The sequence below is a fragment of the Salvia miltiorrhiza genome, chromosome 8 (genome assembly GCF_028751815.1).
Source record: "Salvia miltiorrhiza cultivar Shanhuang (shh) chromosome 8, IMPLAD_Smil_shh, whole genome shotgun sequence".
Classification (NCBI taxonomy): Eukaryota; Viridiplantae; Streptophyta; class Magnoliopsida; order Lamiales; family Lamiaceae; genus Salvia; species Salvia miltiorrhiza.
In genome coordinates, this window is record NC_080394.1 from 19,414,409 (window position 1) to 19,438,175 (window position 23,767).

The following is a 23,767-nucleotide window of genomic DNA, read 5'->3' on the forward strand; positions in this document are numbered from 1 at the left end:
CCGCCTGGGAGAAACAGGTCCGCCGCTCCTCCATCCCCGCCGCCCAAATAGCTTCTCTGTCCTGCTCCTCCACCCCTCGCCGCCCCAACAGCTTCTATATTAGCTTCTGCTTCACGGTGTCTCCCCCCAAAACTCATCCGACCGCGCCACCACTGTCGCCTCATTCACCGCCCGGTGGCCGTACAGCACCGACTCCACCACCACGTTGCTCAGATTCTCCCCGTCGTTGATGATCACGTCTTTGGACTGATCCTTGACCCCTCTAGGTAGTCGTCGGGATGCATAACCCCCACGTCGCCGGTGAAGAACCACCCATTTTTCAACGCCTTGACAGTGGCGATAGCGTCTTTGAGGTAGCCGGCGTCACGCAGCCGTCGCTGAGCACCACCTTCCCCTTCCTCTTCCTCCTCCTCCGACCACCACCACCACCACCTCCATTCCGCCAACAACCTCCATTCCTCTGCGGCGCCGGCGAACCTCGGCGCGGTGGCTCCCGCACGAACCCGCGTCGCCGGCAGATGTGACGGTGTAGAGGAGCTAGTTGTCGGAGAGAACCGCGTCTCCGCGCTTCTTGGATGGAGAAGCTAATGGGGCGGCGGGGGGGTGGAGGAGTAGGACGGAGAAGCTATTTGGGCGGCGGGGGACGGAGGAGCGGCGGACCTGCTTCTCCCAGGCGCCGCTGCTGCCTTAGAAGGCGGAGGAATGGAGGTGGTGGTGGTGGTGGTCGGAAGAGGAGGAAGAGGAAAGGGAAGAGAGGAGAGTAGTTGATTTATTTAAGGTGGGACCCACTACAAAATGAATGAAAAAAATAAAAAATTCAAGGAAACGGCGTTTGAAGTCCGTTTTCTTCATGGGTTAAGTTGCATATTTTTCATGGACTATGGGGGAGGTTTTTGCGCCTGGGTCGAGTGTGGGGGGGTAAACGCTCTAGGGGGGTCGAGTTCAGGGACTAATCTGCACCTTTGCCCTAAAAAGAATACAAAGTTTAAATATTTATAGGCAAATTTTAAAGTTGGGTGGTGCAAAACAAAAAAAAATGAGAAAAGTTTGAGTATTTACAAGCTAATACCCCTTAAATATATATGGTACCTTATATATTTACTTTTCTAAATCTATATATGAATTATAACTTATTCCCTTTATCCCAGCTTTTAATATCCATTTAGGTGTGATACGAGTTTTAACAAAGTGGTTGTGTGTGTTATAAAAGAAATAACGATCTCACATTTTATGTGAGTGTTACAATAATTAAATTGGAGCAAGGATCCCATCTACTTTTACTAAAAATAAAAATGGATACCAAAATATGGGACGACCAAAAAAGGAAATATGAATACTAAAATTAAGTTGGGACGAAGGGAGTATTATTTATTTCTATCTCATAGATAATTTGTCAAGTTAGGTACAAATTACTAGTATTTTTTAATTATGAGAATTATTTTTATTTTTCAAAAAATATTTAACGAATAGAATATACTCTCTCCGTCTCACAAAAATATGAATATTTTGCCATTTTGGGATGTCTCATAAAAACATGAACATTTTTATTTTGGTACACTACCCCACCACAATCTCTTTATTTTTCATCTCTACTTTTCATAAAGTGGGACCCCTTTTTCCACTAACAAAACACTTTTACCTAATACTCCCTCCGTCCCACTCAAGACGCAACATTGCTTTTGGGCACAAGATTTAAGGAGTCATATATTAAGGAGTGATAAAGTAGGAGAGAAGAAGTAATAAAGTGATAAAGTAGGAGAGAGAATGTAATAAGAAAATATTTAATTAGTGATAAAGTAAGAAATAGAAAATAAAAAAGTGATAAAGTAGGAGAGAGAATGTAATAAGAAAATATTTAATTAGTGTTAGTTTTTGCCAAATAAAGAATGTAGCATCTTGGTTGGGACAGCCCAAAAAGGAAAATGTTGCATCTTGGGTGGGACGGAGGGAGTATTTCTTAAAACTCGTGTGTTACTTACAAATGTTCATGTTTTTGTGAGACAAATGAAGTATAAAATTAGTAGTATTATTTAATGAATTTATTCGTGAGCTTATACGAGATCTTATTCGCGAACAAGCTCATTAAGGCTCGAGCCGAATATGTTTGCGAGCTTATGAGTCAAACATGTGTAAGTTCGAGTTATAATTTATCGAGTTTGATTTCATATTCGAGTTTCACTGGTTTAGAAGACAACGAATTTTGAATGAATTTTTTTAAAGTCGAGCAGTGAATAATTTGCAGGCGGGTTGATTCATTCACAGCTAGTAGTTAAGCAATACAGATAATTTCGTAGCAGCCTCTGGCGAAAAACACTACGCTGAAATTCCAAAATATTTTCCTGCAAAACAACAATGGCGAGCCGAAAGAAGAAGAGTAGCGGACCTAACGACCCGCCCAAAACCATGCCCGAACCCGATCCACAATCTGAATTCTGGTCATTCATCACCGCCAGAAGCACAAAATCATGGTTCCTCTGCATAAGCCTCTTCGCCGTTTTTATTCGCCTCGCCGTCGCGCTCCACCCCTATTCCGGCGCCAACACGCCGCCGATGTTCGGCGATTACGAGGCGCAGCGCCACTGGATGGAGATTACTATCAATCTGCCGCCGGAAGAGTGGTACCGCAACAGCACCGTGAATGATCTCGGATATTGGGGACTCGATTACCCCCCTCTGACTGCGTACCAGAGTTACTTCCATGGAATTTTCTTGAGGTTGTTCGATCCGGCGTCGGTTGCGCTATCGGATTCTCGTGGATATGAGTCCTACATTGGGTATGCTGATTATTTGAGTTTGTGATCCTGGTTTATAATGTGGCATTTAATTCTGTGTATGTTAATGTCTTCTGACCGGTTCGGTTTACGGATTATGCTTTGTTACGAAGATTTATGCTTTGATTGCCTTACATTACTGATTTGAGGATTATGACTGGAGTTTACAGGGCACAGAGGCAATAAAATAAACTCTAGAAGTTGTGTTTTCACTTCTAGCTGAACTGGAGATTGATACGAGCTAAAATTTGAAATTTATATTAATTTGAATTAATTTTGTGTTTTGGCTACTAAACACTTATGGTATATATTATTCCAAAGCTGTTGCAACTGTCGCACAATCACCCTGCTCGTCATGGAGGAAATGTGGAACATGACATGATTTCAGGGAGAAGCTAAAATCGTGGATTAGGATTTCTATTTTCATTGATTCTTGAGTGATATAAGAACAAAAATGTGGATTTATCTGATTGTAATTTTTGTGATGCTTTTATGTAGGAAGCTGTTGATGAGGTGGACGGTTCTGATGTCTGATTTGATGATATTCTTTCCTGCAGTTCTTTATTTTGTAACCGTGTATTACTCTGGGAAACCCAATGGCAAGAAAAGCAATAAGGCTTGGCACACTATGATGATTCTGTTGAACCCATGTCTCATTTTGATTGACCATGGCCATTTCCAGGTATAACATGAAATGCAAGAGTTATTCAGCCCACTTATAATGTGTTAATGTCCTCTCTCTCCCTCTCTCGTACCTGTCTTTTGATGTCTCTGTTGTTTTTCATTTTCAGTACAATTGTATTAGTTTGGGGTTAACTACTGCTGCTGCTGCGGCAATTTTATCAAACAGAGACCTTGTTGGCTCCATCCTATTTTGCCTTGCTCTTAATCACAAACAGGTGTCTTTCTCCTTAAGATTTAATAGAAATTATTCTCATCTATATTCTGTTTGGATCTTGTTCAAATAACTGTGTGATATAACTATGTTGTACAGAGGGCTCCAATTTGCTAAAACATTACGTAATTCAGTTGCTAGAGCTTAAAGAAGCAATTACTTCCATTTGATATGTTTATGAAGCATGTATGTCTTAGTATCTAATCCATCCTTTGAACCCTATGCCTTTGAATCTAGCTTGAGTGATTACTCTTGTGGTTGATGGAATTTCCATTTAGAACTCAGCTACTTCCTTTTCTAACAAATGCCCTAGTCAATAATAACCTGTCTTAAAACTTAAAAAAATGTTAGAAACAGGTCACAGGTAGTATAAGGCTATAAGCATATGGAAACATAGTGCCGCCATTTACCTTTGCCTAAGCCACACCTACTGTTGCTGCCACTCTCATTTGGCCATTTATGTCTGTCAGTCACCAAGATGGTAGCCACAGCCAAACTTCCCATCCTTCATCCTCAGCTTAATTGAAAGTATAGCTCTTATAACAACATAACCCAAAAGTATTTTTCGTGTGTACTAGTTTTTATTAGTTTGTTACTGTTTTGACTCGTAGCCTTTCTTGAATGGTAAAGTAGAGGTCGATTTGATTGTACGGCTTCCATCTGTCTTTGATATATCGCAAGTCACTATCTGGAACCAGTTACAGAATATTTTTTCATGAAATGGAGACTGAACTACCTGGATCGTAATATCTGTCAGATAAATATCTTAACATTACATTTCTACACAGCCCATTTTATTAATGCTGTACTTCCTGAGCTTCATAATTTTGAACTTTCAGATGAGTGCGTATTATGCACCTGCTTTTTTTGCTTATCTTTTTGGTAAGTGCTTGAGACGCCAGCATCCAATAGTTGAGGTTTTAAAACTTGGTTTGGTGGTTTTGGGGACCTTTGCTCTAGTTTGGTGTCCATACCTTAATTCAGTGGATGCATTTTTGGAGGTATGTCACTATATTTTTATTTACCTTCTTTTCTCTCTGCCCTTAAGCTCTATATGTTTAATGCTGAGTATACAACTAAATCCACTTCTTCAAGTACCTGAGCACATGTACTTGCTGCAGTCAAGTGTATATTGATAAGTCTCAAGTCTCATTGCATTTCATAGGAATATCTTTATTTTATTAATTTTTGAGTGAATTGGGAAAATTGCTTTTGTTTTGGCTTCTATCAGATAATTGCATGCAGAAATTATCTAATTGGTGTTAGAATAATGACATAGGCATGGGTCATTAAATGTATCAGTTCAGGGATCAAGAGGACCGGAAATAATTTTGTGTCTAAGATTTTAGCAGCGCATGTTATATATTCCAGGGACACTGCCCAGGACTGAATACTGCCACCTGCAGATTGCCATTTTTCCCATTATGGGGCCTGTTGCATCCATGATAGCATGGAGACAGTATGTTAAAGTCCTATATCTACATTGTTTTATTAGGTAGTCATCTTGAATTTTGGTAAAAGGTCATTTTACTGGTTCTACCATAATCTTCATGTCATTTGTGGTTGTTTTATAATGCACATGTCATTTCATGGTTACCATACAATGCAATTTTATCAGAAGAATTGTGTTTTTTGCGAATACTTCTGGACAAATACTTGCACATGTAGGTGACACATGGAAATTGATGCTTGGAACAGGTTCTTTCTCGGTTAGCTCCATTTGAGAGAGGTATATATGAGGATTATGTTGCAAACTTTTGGTGCACAACTTCAGTTGCTGTGAAATGGAAGAGATTGTTTACAACACAATCACTGAAACTTCTCAGTCTTGTTGCAACTGTTTCCACATGTCTTCCTTCCATGATCCAGCTTGTATGGTCACCAACTAAACGTGGTTTTCTGCACGGTTTGCTAAACTGCTCATTCTCATTTTACCTATTCTCATTCCAAGGTATGTTTAACAGGACGTTCATGCTTAGTCCATCATTCGCTCCTGCATTTTTTATATCTAATCTGATCTGAAATTGGCGGTTCAATTTTACAGTACATGAGAAATCCATCCTGCTTCCACTTCTGCCTGCAAGCTTCTTGGCTGTGGAAGAACCATTTGTCTTCCGGTGGTTTATGTACTATGCTTTGCTTTCCATGTTCCCTCTTTTAAGGCGTGACAATTTGGTAGTTCCATATGCTGCTCTGTATGGTCTTTTCGTCCTACTCTACCATGCGCCTGGTGTCAGGAAAGATGCAGGAGTGTCTGATTCCATTCCATCCATTCTAAAATTTTTTGCATCTGCTTGCTCTCTTGTCATTCATATCGTCTACATAACAGTTACCCCTCCAGAAAAATATCCTTTTCTCTTTGAAGCTGTGATTATGAGCTTATGTTTCTCTCAGTTCGTATTGATTTTGATATATATAAATCTAAAACAGTGGGCACCATCTAAGATTTCAAGTGAAGCGGATACCAAAAAGAAGAGGCTCTGATTTTCTTTAGGGAGAGATTAGACTGCAAAACACATTTTGATCTCCTCGGGAAATTGAGGAAATTTGAACCCTTTTATGCCTCAGGCCCTATATTAGTTTAGTTGTATCTGTACCATTAATGATGATTTAACAGCTTCTCGATACCTAACAGGCTAACATTCCACATTCACATCAGATCACCTTGTATCGAATATATATTGATCAGGAACTAATAACACTCCTTTTCTCAAGTCTGTTTGACTTTGTTTATCCTCATACACCCTGCATTTGGTAATGTTCTTTTATTAGATATAAGTTGCATTCAGGAAGTCATGCTTGTTAGTTCATTTAATGTTCAGTCATGTGGCCGAGTGTGAACATGAAAGTCGAGACATCCTTTCAGCATGTGGGCTTGATTGATTGTTTGTTTGGAATTCTTGTGAGTTGAGTAATAGATGGATATCTCATATGGTAGGAATGCCGAACTGTGTTTGCCAGTTTTGGTAATGGTAATGACGAAACGCGCAGATGGTCTTTTTGCAAACGAGCAGGTGGTTTGGACACGGTTTGTTTGGGTAAGTTGTCGACTCTTAGCAGCATGTGGCCGTGTGGGCGTTCTCTTCCTTCATTTTGCTGTCTTTTCCTAATTTAATTCATCTTCATGTTGATCGTCATGATTTTTTGAATCATCACTGACTTCTTTTTCCAATTTTGGACTGTTAATATTAAATTACTACTACTACTTGCTTTACGAATGCTCATTGCGCTTGAAATGTCCTTTCAACAAATGCTGCTATTATGATTACTTGTTGCAGATGATAGAAGCGACTATTTTTAAAATCTAGAGATTGGGATAGCTTTTAAAAAAAAAAATTCTACACCATGTATGATTACTTGCTGCTATTATGATTACTTGTTTACAATTTCTACACCACTTCAAAAAAAAAAAAAAATTCAATAATATTACACCATGTATTACTTTTTCAGCGTAAAAATTACGCCATCTCAGTGAATAAATGACGTTTACCGAACGAATCTTGTTAATTATTTTGAGGATGTTGAATTTTTTCTACGAATCGAATTGTGGTGTATTATTAAATGGAGTTAAAATCGAACAAAATATAGCAAAAATTATGATTTAGTAACAATTATCATTCAAGAAAACACGTGCAAGTTGCTTTTACCTCGTTTCCACGAGTCCTTGGCGCATCGAATCATGTATTGTCGAAATGAGGTACTAAATGGACATGAATTACAGAAATAATATATCTACATATGTTCGAGATTGTATTACATAATGATATTTGGAATGTAGAATTTAATTGACTGTGCTTAATTTGAAGCTCCTGTCACAAAAATTGGGTCAACTTTGGAAAGCACCCCGCAACCTCCTCCCACCCAGCACGCGCATGATCTCATCTTAGGGATACTTACATTATTATATTCAGTTATTCTTTGAAACGGTGCTTCTAATTGCGTTTGTGTGAGTTTATGGATAAACGAATAAAAATAATTTTTTTTTTGGTATATATTAAGGTTCGAACACACGATAAGTTCTTAACATCAAAAGGGATAATAGTTACATACTTATTCTTTGAAACAGTGCTTCTAAATTCTAATTGTGTTAGTGTGAGTTTATGGATAAATGAATAAATAAAAAATAGGCAATATCATAAGGTTCGAACACACGATATGTTTTTAGTTTGAAATATGCACGATATTTAATTTTTTAAGATTAAATGCATGTTACACAAATTTTGACTGAAATATGCTTTGTTCACGAATTTTAAAATTCTACTTTTTTTTTACCAAAAATGTTCACATTTGTACGATTTTCTCACCATTTTCATTCTCCTCCAATTCACAATCAATATGGCACAGATTTGGCTCGTTGGCATGCACCACAATTGTTAATGTCCGATAACTTAAATATAATATTTGATTCTTGTACGAAATTACGTCGTTTTATACATATTTATGATTAAATTCATAGAATTGAAATCAGAATCCTAAATTATCATTCTTCCACTTGGTCACATTCTGCAACCAGGGAAACCTTCTTCTTGACTTAGGTTCAAATTCAGAAGTAATTGTTTGTAATAGTAAAAAGACCCCAAAGGTTGAAACTTCAAAAACCGCAAATAATCACTACAATCTGAGCACATGAACATGAATCACAAAAAATAATATATATATATATATATATATATATATATATATATATATATAGGGTGTGGTTCTAGAGAGAACTACATTATTTGTGAGAACGGGAGAACCATCAAATCTAATGCATCCACTGTAAAAATTAATGCATTCGCTGTTAAAATTAATGCACTAAAAAAATAAAAAAAAAATGCTCCCTTCAGAATTCGAACCCAGGATCTGCATTCATCCAACAAGATGATGCATCCACCGTAGATCTTGATGATCGAATGGCTGAAAATGGTTCTCCGGTCTTTTTTTATTTATGGTTCTTTCTTGAACCTCTCCCTATATATATATATATATATATATATATATATATATAGGGGAGGGCTATAATAAAAATATATTTTATTGTATAAAATAGAAACCATTTTCAGCCCTTAGATCATCAAGATCTACGGTTGATTCATCACCTTGTTGGATGAATTCATGGTCCTGAGTTCGAATCTCATATGTAGCAAAAAATTTATTTTTCGCAATTCATACCTTTATACAGTGAATTCATACATGTTCTACATAAAATTCATACATTTTTGTTGATTTGTAGTTTTTATTTTAAGAGTTGTTTTTACTGTAGCTCTTCCCTATATATATATAGAGAGAGATGACCCACTATCCACCACCATTCCCCTCCCATTTTGTCTAATTTATGGGAGGGGAATGGTGGTGGATAGTGGGTCCCACCCTTCATTGATACTCAAAAAATTTTTTGGGAGTGAAAGTGGGAACCTTGGCCTTCTTCATTGATACTCAAAAATTTTTTTGGCTGGCGGCCGAAAATATGACTGCGTAGCTTTATTTCAAAACAAAAAACATTTTTCAAGAAGTAGCACCATTAATTTCAAGAGGCTCCGATAAATTAGACAAAATGAGGTGAACCCTTCAAATCAATGGTGAAGGGGAGGGGAAAGGTTGAAACACTAGCTGATATCAATACTTTTGAGTATCACTTTAAATTTTAAATTATTTTCTACATTATTAGTTCTATTTTAAATTATTAAAAATATATTTTCAAATAAAGAATTATTGATTTAATATCAATTATCTACCATCTATCGATCTATTTTTCAACTTCGAAAAATTGACGTGACTAATTGTCTATGCAACGATAAATTTAAAATTGATCAATTTTAGCTTATATGGCACTAAACAATTTAATTTTGTGCATTATTCATTGCAAAAAATCTTTTTTGTAAAATTTAACATGAATTTTATAATTAGTAAAGCATAAAGCGACATCGTTTTACGCTATGTGAGATAAATGAGAATAATTTTATACATATCGTGGCATTCGACGAGCCACGCCAATTTTTTGGAGCTGGAAAATAGATAGATGATAGTTCATGATTTAGAAAAATATTTTTAATAGAGTGCGAAAATAATTTATGTTTTAAACTGATTCAATATTTCTGGAAAAAAACTGATTCAATATTTCGGCATATCATAATGTTACATCTTTATTGATCTATGACCTATCTTTTCATGTTAAACTTGAGAAAATTTATCCTGTTCTCACGGTCATCTGGGCCATTTGGATGCAGAGAAACAATTGTATCTTTGATAATCAAAAGTTCGAAGCACGTCGTGTCATACACACTGTGAAAGTTGCTTTCAAAGAGATTGATAATAACTTTGCTAAATTAGGCTACATGTGGAATTCTTGGTCGGATTATCTGATTCTCCGGGCAGTGGGTGTTAATACCAGGAGTGCTCCTCCTCCGGAGTTTGTGGAGGTACATTGGTGGCCACCGGTGGCGCCGTGGATCAAAGTGAATACTGATGGTTCAGCGACGGGAACTCCGGGCACTATTGATGCAGGTGGGGTGTTTAGAGATAACTGGAATGTGGTGCGTGGTTGTTTTCACTTCAAAGGTGGCTCGGGTTTTGCCTTTGAAGCAGAGCTACTGGCAGTTATCTCGGCGATTCAAATTGCTCACAATCGTGGATGGCACAGACTTTGGATTGAAGCCGATTCCACCTACGTGATACTCATTCTTAATTCTCGTTCTTTGAATGTGCCTTGGCGTTTTAAGGCGGCGTGGAATAGGATTTTAAAGATGTTAGATGATTTCTCGCTGCAGGTTTCTCACATCTTTAGAGAAGGAAACAAGGCGGCCGATTTAATGGCTAACCAACAACGTTCGGAAGGGTGGTGGCCGCACGAGATTGAGGAGATTAGGGCTGCGGTTCGTCTTGACATGGCTTCGCATAGCCATCTGCGTCAGAAACGGTAGTTAGGGCTGATGTGTGGCTGTTTGGTTCTAACCGCCCGTTTAGTTTTTTTTCGTGGGGTGAGAGCCGGGATAGTTTGGGGACGATGGTTAGGCCGGAGTTCCGGAAACTTTCCCTTCCGCTCTTCCCTACTTTCGTTTTGTGTTTAGACGAGTACTCTTTTTCCTTTTCACGGTTTTTCCCTCTGGGTTTTCAGTGAAAAGGTTTTAATGAGGTTCGGCCCTTAGTCTGCTCCTTCTGTGCTTTCAAGGGTTTTTTTTAGGTTTTTTCTTTCCTTTTTTATATAAAATCGTCATTTAATAATCCTGTTCTTTTTCGAAAATGTTGATAGGGACAAGTTTGTAAAATATTAACGTGTAATGGCATTTATTTGTCTTGTTTTTTGATAATTTCGTGCATTATTTTGGAAAAAATGTTTCAGTTTAATAATTTAATTAGAGCCTTTATATATTGGTTGAATTAATACCTGACTCATCCATGCTCGATACCTGACTCATTCATGCTCGAAATCATTTATGAGTAAGATAAACTCTAAATTTTCTGTCGAAGTAAATAAAGAAAAAGATGACATAACATCAATACGTCATAACCCCTAAAAGATATTCAAAGAAACTAGACGTTTTCTTGAAATGTAGTGATAAAATTGACAAGAAAAAGGGCTACATCACTATATGATCTCATTAAGTAGTTGGAGGTTGCACGATTGGCAGACTTTCTATTTATTAGAAAAAATCTAGTTCACATTAAATCTAATGTGTGTCATTATATCAATAGCTAGAAGAATTCAACTCTAAATCGAAGTGCATAAACTATAAATGTCACAGTAGATAACTACTAAAAGTATGAACTTTTAGAATTACTTTTAACTAGAAAGCGTTTATTTTGAAAAATTAGCCTTAATAGAAAAAATAGTAAGATTAATTTTTTATTTACTTTGACATACTAAAAATTTGGGATTTTTCAATTTTTTTTCATTATTTCTATCATTTAAGTTAATTTTACTTGATTTTTATTTCATTAAAAAAGTGAGATTGAAGAAATCTCACTCTTAAGGATAAAAATACCCAATCATAAAAAGTAAATGCCCCTTAAAGTATCAAATGTAAATGATTAATAATGTTATAAATTAGGTTTAATAAAGTGAGTCATGGTCTGTTGGGACACAAAAAGATATCCAACTAGTTTTGATGATATCAAAACCATTAGAATGCTTCGCTTGTCTTTATCTCTATTGCAGGTCCAAGTGTTTCACTTCTCACAGGACTTGACTAAAGTTGCAAAGACTTTAGACCAAGTGGACAAGGAACCAAAGACTGAAGATCAAAGACAGCACAACTGAAGCACACCTTGCTGAACGAACAGAAGGACACATCTTGACTAAAAGTTTTCAGTCATCAGTCGAAGATGTTCACACAACTCAATATCAGCATTGAACTGAAGACTACTCAAGTACCAGTCGACATTCTGCATCTTACTGAAGAGAAGAGTACCAGACACGCTGCATTAAATGCTCAAGTACAATAACATTAAATGCCAAATATTTGAAGATCGTCCTTGCAAGTACCAGAGCTTCCCTTTGCGTGTAAAGATACAGAAGCACCATACTCCGAGGACAAGACAATTCAAAACTCTGTCAAATGGAGTATCCGAAGATTGCCACCTCAGCCCAAGAAGCGACATCCTCTCACAACGGCAGAAATCCTGAAGACCATCTCTCCAACGGATCTATTCAAGACTTCGCCTATAAATAGAGCTTGAGGAACAACTGCAATCTTCACCGATTCGAAGACATACGCTGAAGCTCTACCGAATTAGAGAGCCAGCATTTTCATAGATAGATTTCGAATCGAAGAAGAGAGTATTCAACGTTGTAAAATCAGTCTAGCTGATTACCTAAACTCTCTAATTTGTCTAGGCACTTCGTGTTTTATCTTAAGCCTAGAATGGATTACTTGAGAGCATGTTCTTAGTAATCTTCGTTGGAAGAGTCCAAACCCCATTTTCAACCGAGAGAAAAGTGAATTTGAGTGGTCGTTGTTTAGTACCAAAAAACTAAACTAGGTAAGTTACCTTGGTACCGTTAAACCAAGAGGGAGTTCAGATTAAAAGTTTTGGCTCCAATTAACCTTAGCTGATTGGACACGACAGTGTCAGAGTGTGCTAAGTGTTAAAACCAATTCAGGGTGGATTGGTAGGTTTGCTGTGCACCTCTAAGCATAAGCCCAGAGTGTTTGTCAGAAAAATAATCTGGTTGTGGATGTAGGAGAGGTGTCTCCGAACCACGTTAAAAATCCTTGTGTTCTTATCTGCTTTCAGTTATTTCCTTACTTGTTTCAACTGAACTGGATTAAATGAAAAGTGTAACTAAGGATTTTACAAGTGACAAATATCTTCTAAAGGCTATTCGCATTAAGCTTAAATTCCGCTGTTGGGTTATTAATCCTATTGACGAGTTTTAGTCAGAGAGATTAATAACTCTACTCTGTTTTACAAACTAGACTGAAGCCTTACTTGGATATCAGTTAAGCCCAGCGCTTAACTAATGTCACTTTACTGAAGTCTCTTCAGTATTAGTCTACAACCTATTTCGAACTGAAATTTGGTTAAGTTTGTTTTGATTTGCGAAAAATAGTCCACATGTGTATTCCCCCCCCCTCCATACACCTGTCAGTCAACCCTCCAGGACCCCAACATGGTCTCATTTTGGTGGCCAAATATTTGATTCCTAAAAATTAAATAGTATTTCATCCGTCCACGAAACATTTTCTTAAAGTGAGTGTATTTGATGAGTGAAGAAAGAATTTTATAGTTAAAAAGTTGTTTTATGTGAACGAAATTTAAAAGAAGAAAGATATTTTATAGACGGAGAAAGTATATGATAATTGAGATGCATTCATTTTCCCAAAATTAAAATTTTAGTAAGTGAAAAATATTTTGCTAAAGTTGGTCACTCGTTAAGAGTTGGTTACCTTTTCAATTAGGAAAATGAAAGAAAGATAAAATGTCTACATCAAATGTTTAACATTGATTATATTTATTTATTACTAATTAAACTTTTTTTTATAATTAATTAATATGCCCATGTGACGGAGTTTAAGTCCGTACGCATGCGCCACCTCGCCTCAACAGTGAGACGACACAAGACTTGGATCTTGACAGTTGAGTTACTTTGGGTTGGGGCTTGAGATGTCATTCTGACCCGAAATCTGTGAGTCAATCCGAGAAGATGAGGGCTAAAAAATTTTAAACTCGATAAAAGTTATGGCCCGAGTAATCCGAAATTTGATAAGATTGGTACGAAAATAACCCAAAATCCTATAGGGATGACTCGTAAATATTATATATAAAAAATTCATTATTTAATTTTCAACATCATTATTTGGTTATGAAAATTAATAAATTTTTTCCAAAAGTTTGTAAAATGTATTTTGATTCAATATTAGAAATCTAATATTATAAAGTTATACTCATCATTTCACTTCTTTGTATTTTTAATCCAATACTTAACATAAAATATTTAGATGTAAAAATAAAAAAATAATAATTATTTAATACAAATTTTGCATCTTTATATCTCTAAGAGTTGCATAGCAGTTTTTATGTAAGTAGACATTCATATGTTATTTATTTATTTATTTATGTGTGTATTTGTTTATTGTAAATATAATATTGTCAAGATAAATATATTAGTTAATTTTTTTAAATAAATTTCGAAAGTTTAAGGTTAGGGTTGAAAATTTTTAATCATTTTTTTTTCAATCCGATTAATTCACATTCAAATAACCTGATAACTCGATAAAACTAACCCAAAATCCGATAAATTGATTTGATTGACATCCCTGCGCTTAAGCTTGGTTAGGGTTCACCTCATTTTGTCTAATTTATCGGAGCCTCTTGAAATCAATGGTGCTACTTCTTGAAAAATGTTTTTTGTTTTGAAATAAAGCTACGCAGTCATATTTTCGGCCGCCAGCCAAAAAAATATATTAATAAATATGAATAAAAAGAAAATGATAATTTAATAATTTTATTTAGTATTCAAATGCTTCTACATAATAAATTAAGGGTTAATAGCCGAAAAATACACGAACTTTCACGAAATTTGCAAATTGCACACGAGCTTCAAAAATAGCCTCAGAATACATAACCTTTTAATTTTATCGTAAATTGCACACGTCGAAAGTTCCGGCAGTTCTTAAGTTTGACCGGCGATGACGTGGACAATATTTAACATTACATGGCATTACTCGTGGATTTTTTTACACGCTGGCAAGCCACGTGGGCAAAACGACGTCGTTTTGATATTTTGAAGAATTTAAAAAAAATAAAAAAATCCTTACTTTTCCGGCGAGCCATTCCAGAATCCGGCGAACCATCACCATTTTCAGAATCCGGCAAGCCACTGTTTTCCCTCATCTCCACCTTAATCACCACCACAAAAATCTCCACCACAAAAATCAAAGAAATCAAACATCAAAGAAATCTCCACCGCCCCTTTGAGCATTTGCAACGCCGACGCAGCAGCAGATCGACGCCCACCGCAGCCTCCCTCCTCCCTGCAACTCCAACGTCGGACGCCGCCCCTCGTCTCTCATTCTGACTCAAAACACCCAAAACTTCTCCTTATTTCAGAAACCCTTCCAAGGACGGCTCCGTCCTCAATTGATGGCAATAGCAACGGTGCCTCGCCGCCGCCCCTGAAGAAGCAGCTAGGACAACCCGCTTCGGATCTAGGGTTTTCGCAGCCAAAACCCCCCATTTTCTTCGGCTCAAGACACCGCTCCAACCCAGGAGTATTCTACCTCTTGATTCGTCAAGACAAGCTCCGCTATTGCGAGTCGCGTCAATTCGAGACCGAGGATGCCGAGGAAGCCATGGAGGACTGCAAGACCCGCGCCGCCATGGAAGCTTTCGTCGCCAAGCTCTTCGCCACCATCTCCACCGCCAAGGCCGCCTACGCCGAGCTCCAAATGCGCCTACTAGCTAGTAGAAACAGATCGATTCCTCGCCGCCACACGTCACTCTCATGCTGGCAGAGATTCAGGAGCAGCGGTTGCTCATGAAGACCTACGAGATTTGGGGAAGAAGGTTCAGGCAGGAAGAAGGTAGATTTGGGGATTTTTCCTTTTTTTTGTTTTTTAAATTTATACTCACTTAAAACGACGTCGTTTTGAATGCCGGTAAGTCCACGTCTGAAAATTCCGGTGCCACGTCAACACCGATCAAGGTGGTGGTCAACGCATGTGCAATTTGCAACAAAATTAAAAAGTAATGTATTCTGAAGCTATTTTTGAAGGTGATGTGCAATATGCAAATTTGAAAATAGTTCGTGTATTTTCCGGCTATTAACCCATAAATTAATAATCTTTTTAGCATTAATTTTAAAGAAAAATATGACCATTCGTGAAGGACATAATAATCATAAGAAATTAAGTGAATTAAATATCTCACTAAACCAGCATTAAATGAACCATTTTTTATTTGAGCCGAAATTATGGCCAGTCATGTTACGACGGAATATCATCACTTTTTTTCTTTTCTTCTCTTTTTTTCTTTCTTTCAAAAACATAATGTCAAACCATGAGTATCAAGTGGGGTGGATTTGTACTGCAAAGAACTCCTCAACTCAACTACAAGAAAATACATATAAGGAAATATATAATCTATAGCGGGTACAAAGTCTTACAAATTAAAACTGCAGCTCATCTTGCATTGCATCAATAATCGATTTACACACATTCGTTTGGTTTTCTATAACAGATTACGTGATATAGCTTATATTAAGTTACCTATTTTCGATAAAATCATATTACGTACGATTTTAGTGGAGTATTTGATACGCTTGATAGATAAAATCATATTACGATTCTAGTATTTGATACGCAATACAAGAGCATCAGGAAATGGGTTTAATGAATATGGAAAATGGTATAATGACAAAAATATCCCCTTATTAATTTCTTAATTGACGGGTAATCTCATCAATTTGTTTCTTGTGTTTAATTCTGGCATCAGTATCGGGTGGGGGGCGGTATTCGTAACACCGAGTGAACAGTGCCTTTTTTGACGGCCTTGGCAAGGGCCATCCATAATATGGATAAAGCATACCAAATTCTGGTATAAGGCCATATACGTATGCTAATAAGGGCTAAAACAAGGCACCAAACGGTCCTTAGTTAAGAAAAGGTTAACCTAAATTAAGAATTTAATACATCCATGACTTAAGCAGCAACAATTAACTATGGGTAGTAGAAGATTGCATCGAGTTTGGTTCCCTATAAGCATTTACTTGAATATTAATTTATCTCGTAGTCTCCTACTAATTGAGTAATTATTGGCGGGAATCAAATAAATTGAGATTTCTTTTATTAAACAAAATACATAATTCATCCACCTTTACACCTTAAAAAAAAATAAAAAATCATCCAGCTTTACATTTTAAAAGTTGAGCAGCATATACAAATTATACAACTCCATAGGCCACCGATACAATTTATTACTCCCATATTTCCAACACTTTAAATCCACTCCTCCGCCACCACCACCTCCGCCGCGAAAATGCCGGCGAAACTGAAATACGTAAAACTATGCTACCAATACATGAAAAATCACATCCTAACCTTAGTGTTGATACCATTAATAATGGGCGCAATCCTCCGATTAAGGCCGGACGAAATGGTGCAAGGCATCCACGTGGAGATGGTTTTGTTGTCCCTGGCGGCGGTGTTTGTGGCGAGCGTGTACCTGATGTCGAAGCCGCGGTCGATTTTCCTGGTGGACTACTCGTGCTACAAGCCGCCGGTGACGCACCGCGTGCCCTTCTCGACCTTCATGGAACATTCTAGACTCATCCTGAAAGACAACCCGAAGAGCGTGGAGTTCCAGATGCGCATTCTAGAAAGATCCGGGCTGGGCGAGGAGACCTGCCTCCCCACCGCCATCCACTACATCCCCCCCACCCCCACCATGGACGCCGCCAGGGAAGAGGCCGAGCTCGTCATCTTCTCCGCCATCGATTCATTGATGGACAAAACCGGCATGAAGCCCAAGGACATTGATTTCTTAATCGTCAACTGCAGCCTCTTCTCCCCGACTCCCTCCCTCTCCGCCATGGTCGTCAACAAATACAAACTCCGCAGCAATATCAAGAGCTACAATCTCTCCGGCATGGGTTGCAGCGCGGGGCTCATCTCCATCGATCTCGCGCGCGATTTGCTGCAAGTTCATCCCAATTCGAACGCGCTGGTGGTGAGCACGGAGATCCTAACCCCGAATCACTACAAGGGGACGGAGCGGGCGATGCTGCTCCCCAACTGCCTCTTCCGCATGGGCGGCGCCGCCATCCTTCTGTCGAACAAGCGGCGGGACAGGCGGCGCGCCAAGTACAAGCTGGTGCACGTGGTCCGCACGCATAAGGGCGCGGACGACAAGGCGTACAAGTGCGTGTACGAGCAGGAGGATCCGCAGGGGAAGGTGGGGATCAATCTGTCCAAGGACTTGATGCTGATCGCCGGAGAGGCGCTCAAGTCGAACATCACCACCATGGGGCCGCTGGTGCTGCCGGCGTCGGAGCAGCTCCTCTTCCTCCTCACGCTCATCGCCCGGAAGATGTTCAACCCCAAGTGGAAGCCGTATATCCCGGACTTCAAGCAGGCGTTCGAGCACTTCTGCATCCACGCGGGGGGGAGGGCGGTCATCGACGAGCTGCAAAGGAACCTGCAGCTGTCGCCGGAGCACGTGGAGGCGTCGCGGATGACGCTCCACCGTTTCGGCAACACGTCGTCGTCGTCGCTCTGGTATGAATTAGGGTACATCGAGGCCAAGGGGAGGATGAGGAAGGGCGACAGAGTGTGGCAGATCGCTTTCGGCAGCGGATTCAAGTGTAACAGCGCCGTCTGGAAATGTAACCGGACCATCAACACGCCCGCCGACGGCCCCTGGCAGGATTGCATCCATCGTTATCCCGTGCACATTCCGGAGATTGTCAAGCTCTGATCATCAATTTGCATACACAACCTCTATGTACAATATCAATACGTATCTACAAGCTTAACAATGCATGCTCATGATGTTTTCCTTTTAATTATTTATTCTGTTCGCTTGTTTCATCAATTTCATTGGGAATTTGTACCGAAAAAGTTATGCAGGCATCACAGGGAAATTTCATGTTCTATGCATGTTTCATTTTTCTAGAATATTGTAGACCGTTACTCAAATTTAAGTATTCTTATTGAATGACAGAAAACGAAAAGCTTTTCTTCTTTGAACAAACCAATGTAGTTCTTGTGGTTTTTATTTTTGAAAAAAAAACAAAGATTATTGGAACTTTAAATTTGTAAGAGCTGAAAAACTAGATGATGTAATTCTTTAATTTCATCTGTATCTTAAAAGTTTCAAGTCTCCTTATGGAAATTGACAAAAGATGAATAAGGAAGTTTGATCTCCTTTCTTCTTTTCAAGTAGAGCCATAACTTCTCGCGAACTATTTCTGATCTCGGTTTGATTTGAACTAAAATAATTAATGTACACGAGCAATTATTATTATTATTATTATTATTATTATTTTGGAGACTCTAAGGAAAAACGAAAAAACGGCCCTACAAAAATGAAATTTCGAATTATTTTGTATTAATGAACATGTAAATTTAATGACAGTGCAATAGTAGACTCGAACTTAAGATCTTTAAGCTTATACATTAATCACGTTACAAACAATTAGACCACCATACTATACCAAAACTTTGAGAATCTTGTTTCCAGTGATGGTCTTCCATATTTGCATGACTGTATAATTTTAATATTAATTATAATATGCAATATCAAAAAAAATTAATTATAATATATATGCAATAAACTCGAAAACATTGATAAAATAATAATTAAAATAATTTAATTAGCTTTAGCATGTTGAGAAGCAAATTCATCAATAAGATCAAGTATTTCAATACCTTATTTTAATGCATAAAATTGTTAGTCAATTTAACCTTTTTTGAAATATAGTGGAACACAAAATATGATTTTATCAATTTTAATTTGGAAAATTAATTAAACTACTTTTTGTTTTATAAGCTAGATAACTAATACAATTAATAATATTTTATATAAAATAATAAATGTGTTAATAGGGTAAAATACCATCATTCATAACATGTATGTTAAAAGTACCTAGTTTCATAAATATATGATGAATCTACCTAAATTAAAGTGTAGTACCAATGATACTTTTGGACGGTGATAAGTTTGATTGGATTTTTGTAGAAGTACTTACATTTTTACGACACAAAGGTATTTGTGTAAGAAAAATATAAAATTATTAGTTGGAAACATGTAAATGCTAACAATGAGGCAATTATTGTTACTTCACGTCGCTAGCTTTCACTTATTAAATGGTAAAACAAATTTTAAACATTTTATATACTATAGGTGTCGAATTCTAATAAATAAAAAAAGGGTCTGTTTGTTAAATTAAACCATACACGTAAAAGTTAAAAAATTTAAAAATTATATATTCCACTCTAAAATTTAATTCTCTATCTAAACATCTAATTAGTAGTTGATGATTGAGGCTTTAAATAGATAAGACATGGATGATATTGTAATTAGCCGCATAGTGTAATTTTTTTTTTCTAAATTATATTGATGTGAAATATGAGTTTGACAAAATTTGGATTATTGTGGCATTAAATTTCACCGTATGCATACATTTGATGTAACATAGAAATAATAGTTAGGTGTGAACATTAAATTTCACGTGAATACTACAAAAAAAAAACAAAATCAGAGAGATGTTCTACATAAGGAGGTATTCGAGAATCACGAACACAAACCCAAAAAAAATTACATTTAGGTTCTTTGCGAGAGGAAATTCATAACCAGAAACTCTAAAAAATTCACAATCCTATTTTTGTGAGAGGTGGACCAAATTTTCTTCAATTTTCTATTGAAAAGGTCATTGCCATATATTCTTCATTGGTCTTTATTATTCGTAACTTAACATGTTTGTTTGTATCATTTTATTATTATTATTATTATTATTATTATTATTATTATTATTATTATTATTATTATTATTATTATTATTATTATTATTATTATTATTAAGAGAGCATGTTTAATGAAATTATTATGGAATAAAATTATTATTTTATTTTTGGAGCACTTTTATGAATAAATTAGATATAATCCTAGTAAATCATAGTATAATCTTCATGAGAATTCGCCAGCCGTGGATAATTCATTTGCCAACGCTACTAGCCGTCAATCACTTCGTCGACGGCTAGTGATGCCAGCTAATGAATTATCCACGGCTAGTGGGTTTTTTGGTCATTTTATCATTTTTTATGCATGAAAATTACTCCCTCCGTCCACGAAATGAGTATCCATATTTCCTTTTTGGTCCGTCCACCAAATGAGTATCCATTTCCTTTTTTGGTAAGTGTACCCCACACATCCCACTCACAATAAAAGTGGGTCCCTTATTCCACTTACACACACTTAATCAATTTCTTAAAACCCGTGCCACCCCCAAATGGGTACTCATTTCGTGGACGGAGGGAGTATGTTTTATTATTCATTTTGTTTTATTATGTAAATGAAATTCGTGAAATACATCACAGTAAAATACAGAGTGCTTTCAATGGTTTAAACTATGTTGACGAGGCTACAAAAGTCGTTCCTCATATGAATAAATCATTTGTGAGCCTATTGTACAATATTAACAATATCATGCAGATGAGTCCATTAAGTACGAATTACCAAATGTATTATTACGGACCAATCGATTTGATAGGGTGACAAAATGTGGCTTAAATACTACCAATGATTTGGATCGGTTATTGGCGGTTGAACAATATCCCACTATGTATTGTTGAGCACAACAACATTATGGTTGAAGAAGCATACGCCTCTTCTTTTGGTTTTGCTCAGCCTTCAAGTTACGAATATGATGCACAATCCAGTCAATACGACAATTCGCTAGAATCAATTCATAGATATGCTTCATTGGATTCTTTTGGCGACACACCCTATCATGGTGGTTTGAGTTTGCCTCTATGGAAATACGTTTCATGTGATGGATATTCGTTGAACGGAGCTGCATGAATTCCACCAGAATCCCCTAATAAAATATGCGCTACAATGAATCTGGGCCAAACAGATGATGCACCTGATGATGAAGTAAAAGCGCCCGATGTCGTAGAAGATGAACATGATTCTGGTGGAAATGAAGAAGAATATGATCCTGGGAATGAGTCTTAAACCTATTCTGACGCTTCTGAAGATTTATCAAGACAATGAGGTTATAAATTTAATAATGCATGAGTTTGCAAGCTAGATCCGCCGAAAAGGCGGGCTGAGCACACTTTTATTTTTTGTTAAATTCAAGTAGAAGCTAATAAGATAACCCAATCCTCGACGCTGAGGAACTAACTAAATGGTTAGTTTCGATGATTTCATTGGACGCAACAACTTTACTTGTGGCTCGTGAAAATGACTCGTTAGATTTGGTGAAAAAATTCTTTTTACAATGCAAGGTGTATAGGTATGAAGTTTCACCTCTTTTCAAATTCAACATATATTTGTTTGGGTTAATTGTCAATTTGAGTATGAAGTTTTACCTCATTTGTAATTTTAACACAAGTTTTCAAACATTGTTATGTATAATTAATGCAACCATCTTTTAATTTTATTGCAAAATTAATTCTTCTAGTTATTGGAGAGCGAAATGTTTTTTTTCCTTAAGAGAGGGAAAATGGGGAGGGGAAGTGATATGTTAAGCACACTTAATATTAAGAACATTTTCAATGCAAAGCTTTAAACAAAAGATTATAAGGAAATGGTCCCCACCTTAGAGTATCTACAGTGAGATGACTTGATAGCTTACTTGATAGAAGGAGGGACCATAATAAGTAAGGAGACCACAATGGGATGACTTGATCTCTTACTCGATCTTTTTAATTTTAATTTTTGTATTTTTTATTTAAATTTAATTACACAAATTTAAATATCACAAATTACTTCAAATTTAAATTGCATTAATTTTAAAATCCTAAAAATTACATAAATCTTAAAAATTTAAAAACATATCCTAAAATAACTATTCCGACCCTAGAAGTCCGAAACGTGCCCAAACGTGCTTGATCAAATCATGTTGGAGCTGAGCATGTATCTGCCTATGTCGGACAAGTGCATCTCTTTGCACGTATTCCTTGAAACAAAGCGGGGTTGCTCGAGCACTCTCCATCGAGTCACTGCTAGACACCCCGTGTCCTGCGTCGTCATCTCTCCAATGGGTAGCTCATTCACCTTCGTTCTACACAATCATGTGTGGAGAATGATGCAACACATTACGATGTCATTGAGATGCTCGACGTACCAACTCTGCGCCGGACTTCGAATGATTCCCCATCGAGCTTAAAGCACTCCAAAGGCAAGTTCGATTTGAGCATTTGGGCAATCAATTGCTTCTGCTTATTGATCTCATCAACGATTTCTTGCCCAATCCCGTCGGACGAAGACGACGAAGTATCATCAAACCATTCTGCCATTTTTAAAGGAAGAGCAAAAATTGTAGTAGAGAAAAAGAGAAAGATTGAAGGAGAAAATATTTTGGATGTGTGAATGAATTTGAATAATGAGGGGTATTTATAGAAAGGAAAAAAAAAAAAACGGCTAAAAGAGCAGTTGGAAACAATTAAATCAGAAAAAAAAATAGACTAAAGAGCCGTTAAACTTCAAAAATTTAAAATTTAATTTTTTAATAGGGGCATGATTACGCGCATCGGATTTCAAAAGCATCAGGCCTTACCCGAAAAATTGGATAGGACTCGAGTAAGCAGGAGCTACAGTGGGCTACTCGATCTCCAGCTTACTCGAGGAAGCTGGATCAAGTATCCCACTGTGGATGCTCTTAGAGCCTCCACTCTCCAATACATTAGCTAGAAGCTCTAATTCCTCATTTTCATTTTATTCTATTTTAACTCTTCAATTTTAAATTCCATCATTTCATTAAAATTACATTTCAATATTATGTTAATTAAAATAAAATAATACTTAAAATAAAATATAATAATTGAAATTAAAATTACAATAATTAAAAGTTTAAAATTTTAAAATAAACCAAAAATTAAAATTTAAAAAATATATAAAAAATAAAATCAATTTCTAAACAAACAAATCCCACCCCACCCCCCACCAACCCAAA

General features: G+C 36.9%; 2 protein-coding genes across 2 annotated transcripts; both read left to right on the forward strand.

The window, feature by feature from the left end:
- The first annotated feature begins 2,183 nt into the window (after positions 1–2,183).
- On the forward strand, positions 2,184–6,380 carry LOC131001570 (probable dolichyl pyrophosphate Man9GlcNAc2 alpha-1,3-glucosyltransferase). Its single transcript, XM_057928040.1, has 6 exons — positions 2,184–2,774; positions 3,270–3,453; positions 3,563–3,670; positions 4,506–4,667; positions 5,365–5,617; positions 5,711–6,380. Exons 1-6 carry the CDS (start codon positions 2,353–2,355, stop codon positions 6,148–6,150), a joined length of 1,569 nt encoding a protein of 522 aa, XP_057784023.1. The 5' UTR covers positions 2,184–2,352; the 3' UTR covers positions 6,151–6,380.
- A 10,554-nt stretch (positions 6,381–16,934) lies between these two features.
- LOC131001584 (3-ketoacyl-CoA synthase 6-like) lies at positions 16,935–18,837 on the forward strand. The gene has a single exon (XM_057928069.1). It carries the CDS (start codon positions 17,125–17,127, stop codon positions 18,559–18,561), a length of 1,437 nt encoding a protein of 478 aa, XP_057784052.1. The 5' UTR covers positions 16,935–17,124; the 3' UTR covers positions 18,562–18,837.
- The last annotated feature ends 4,930 nt before the right edge of the window (positions 18,838–23,767 follow it).

Coding starts and splice junctions, on each gene's coding strand:
- LOC131001570 (XM_057928040.1), top strand. CDS start 2,353: ATGGCGAGCCGAAAGAAGAAGAGTAGCGGACCTAACGACCCGCCCAAA. Junction 3,454..3,562: donor TTGACCATGGCCATTTCCAG/GTATAACATGAA, acceptor TTTCATTTTCAG/TACAATTGTATTAGTTTGGG. Junction 4,668..5,364: donor CAGTGGATGCATTTTTGGAG/GTATGTCACTAT, acceptor TGCTTGGAACAG/GTTCTTTCTCGGTTAGCTCC.
- LOC131001584 (XM_057928069.1), top strand. CDS start 17,125: ATGCCGGCGAAACTGAAATACGTAAAACTATGCTACCAATACATGAAA.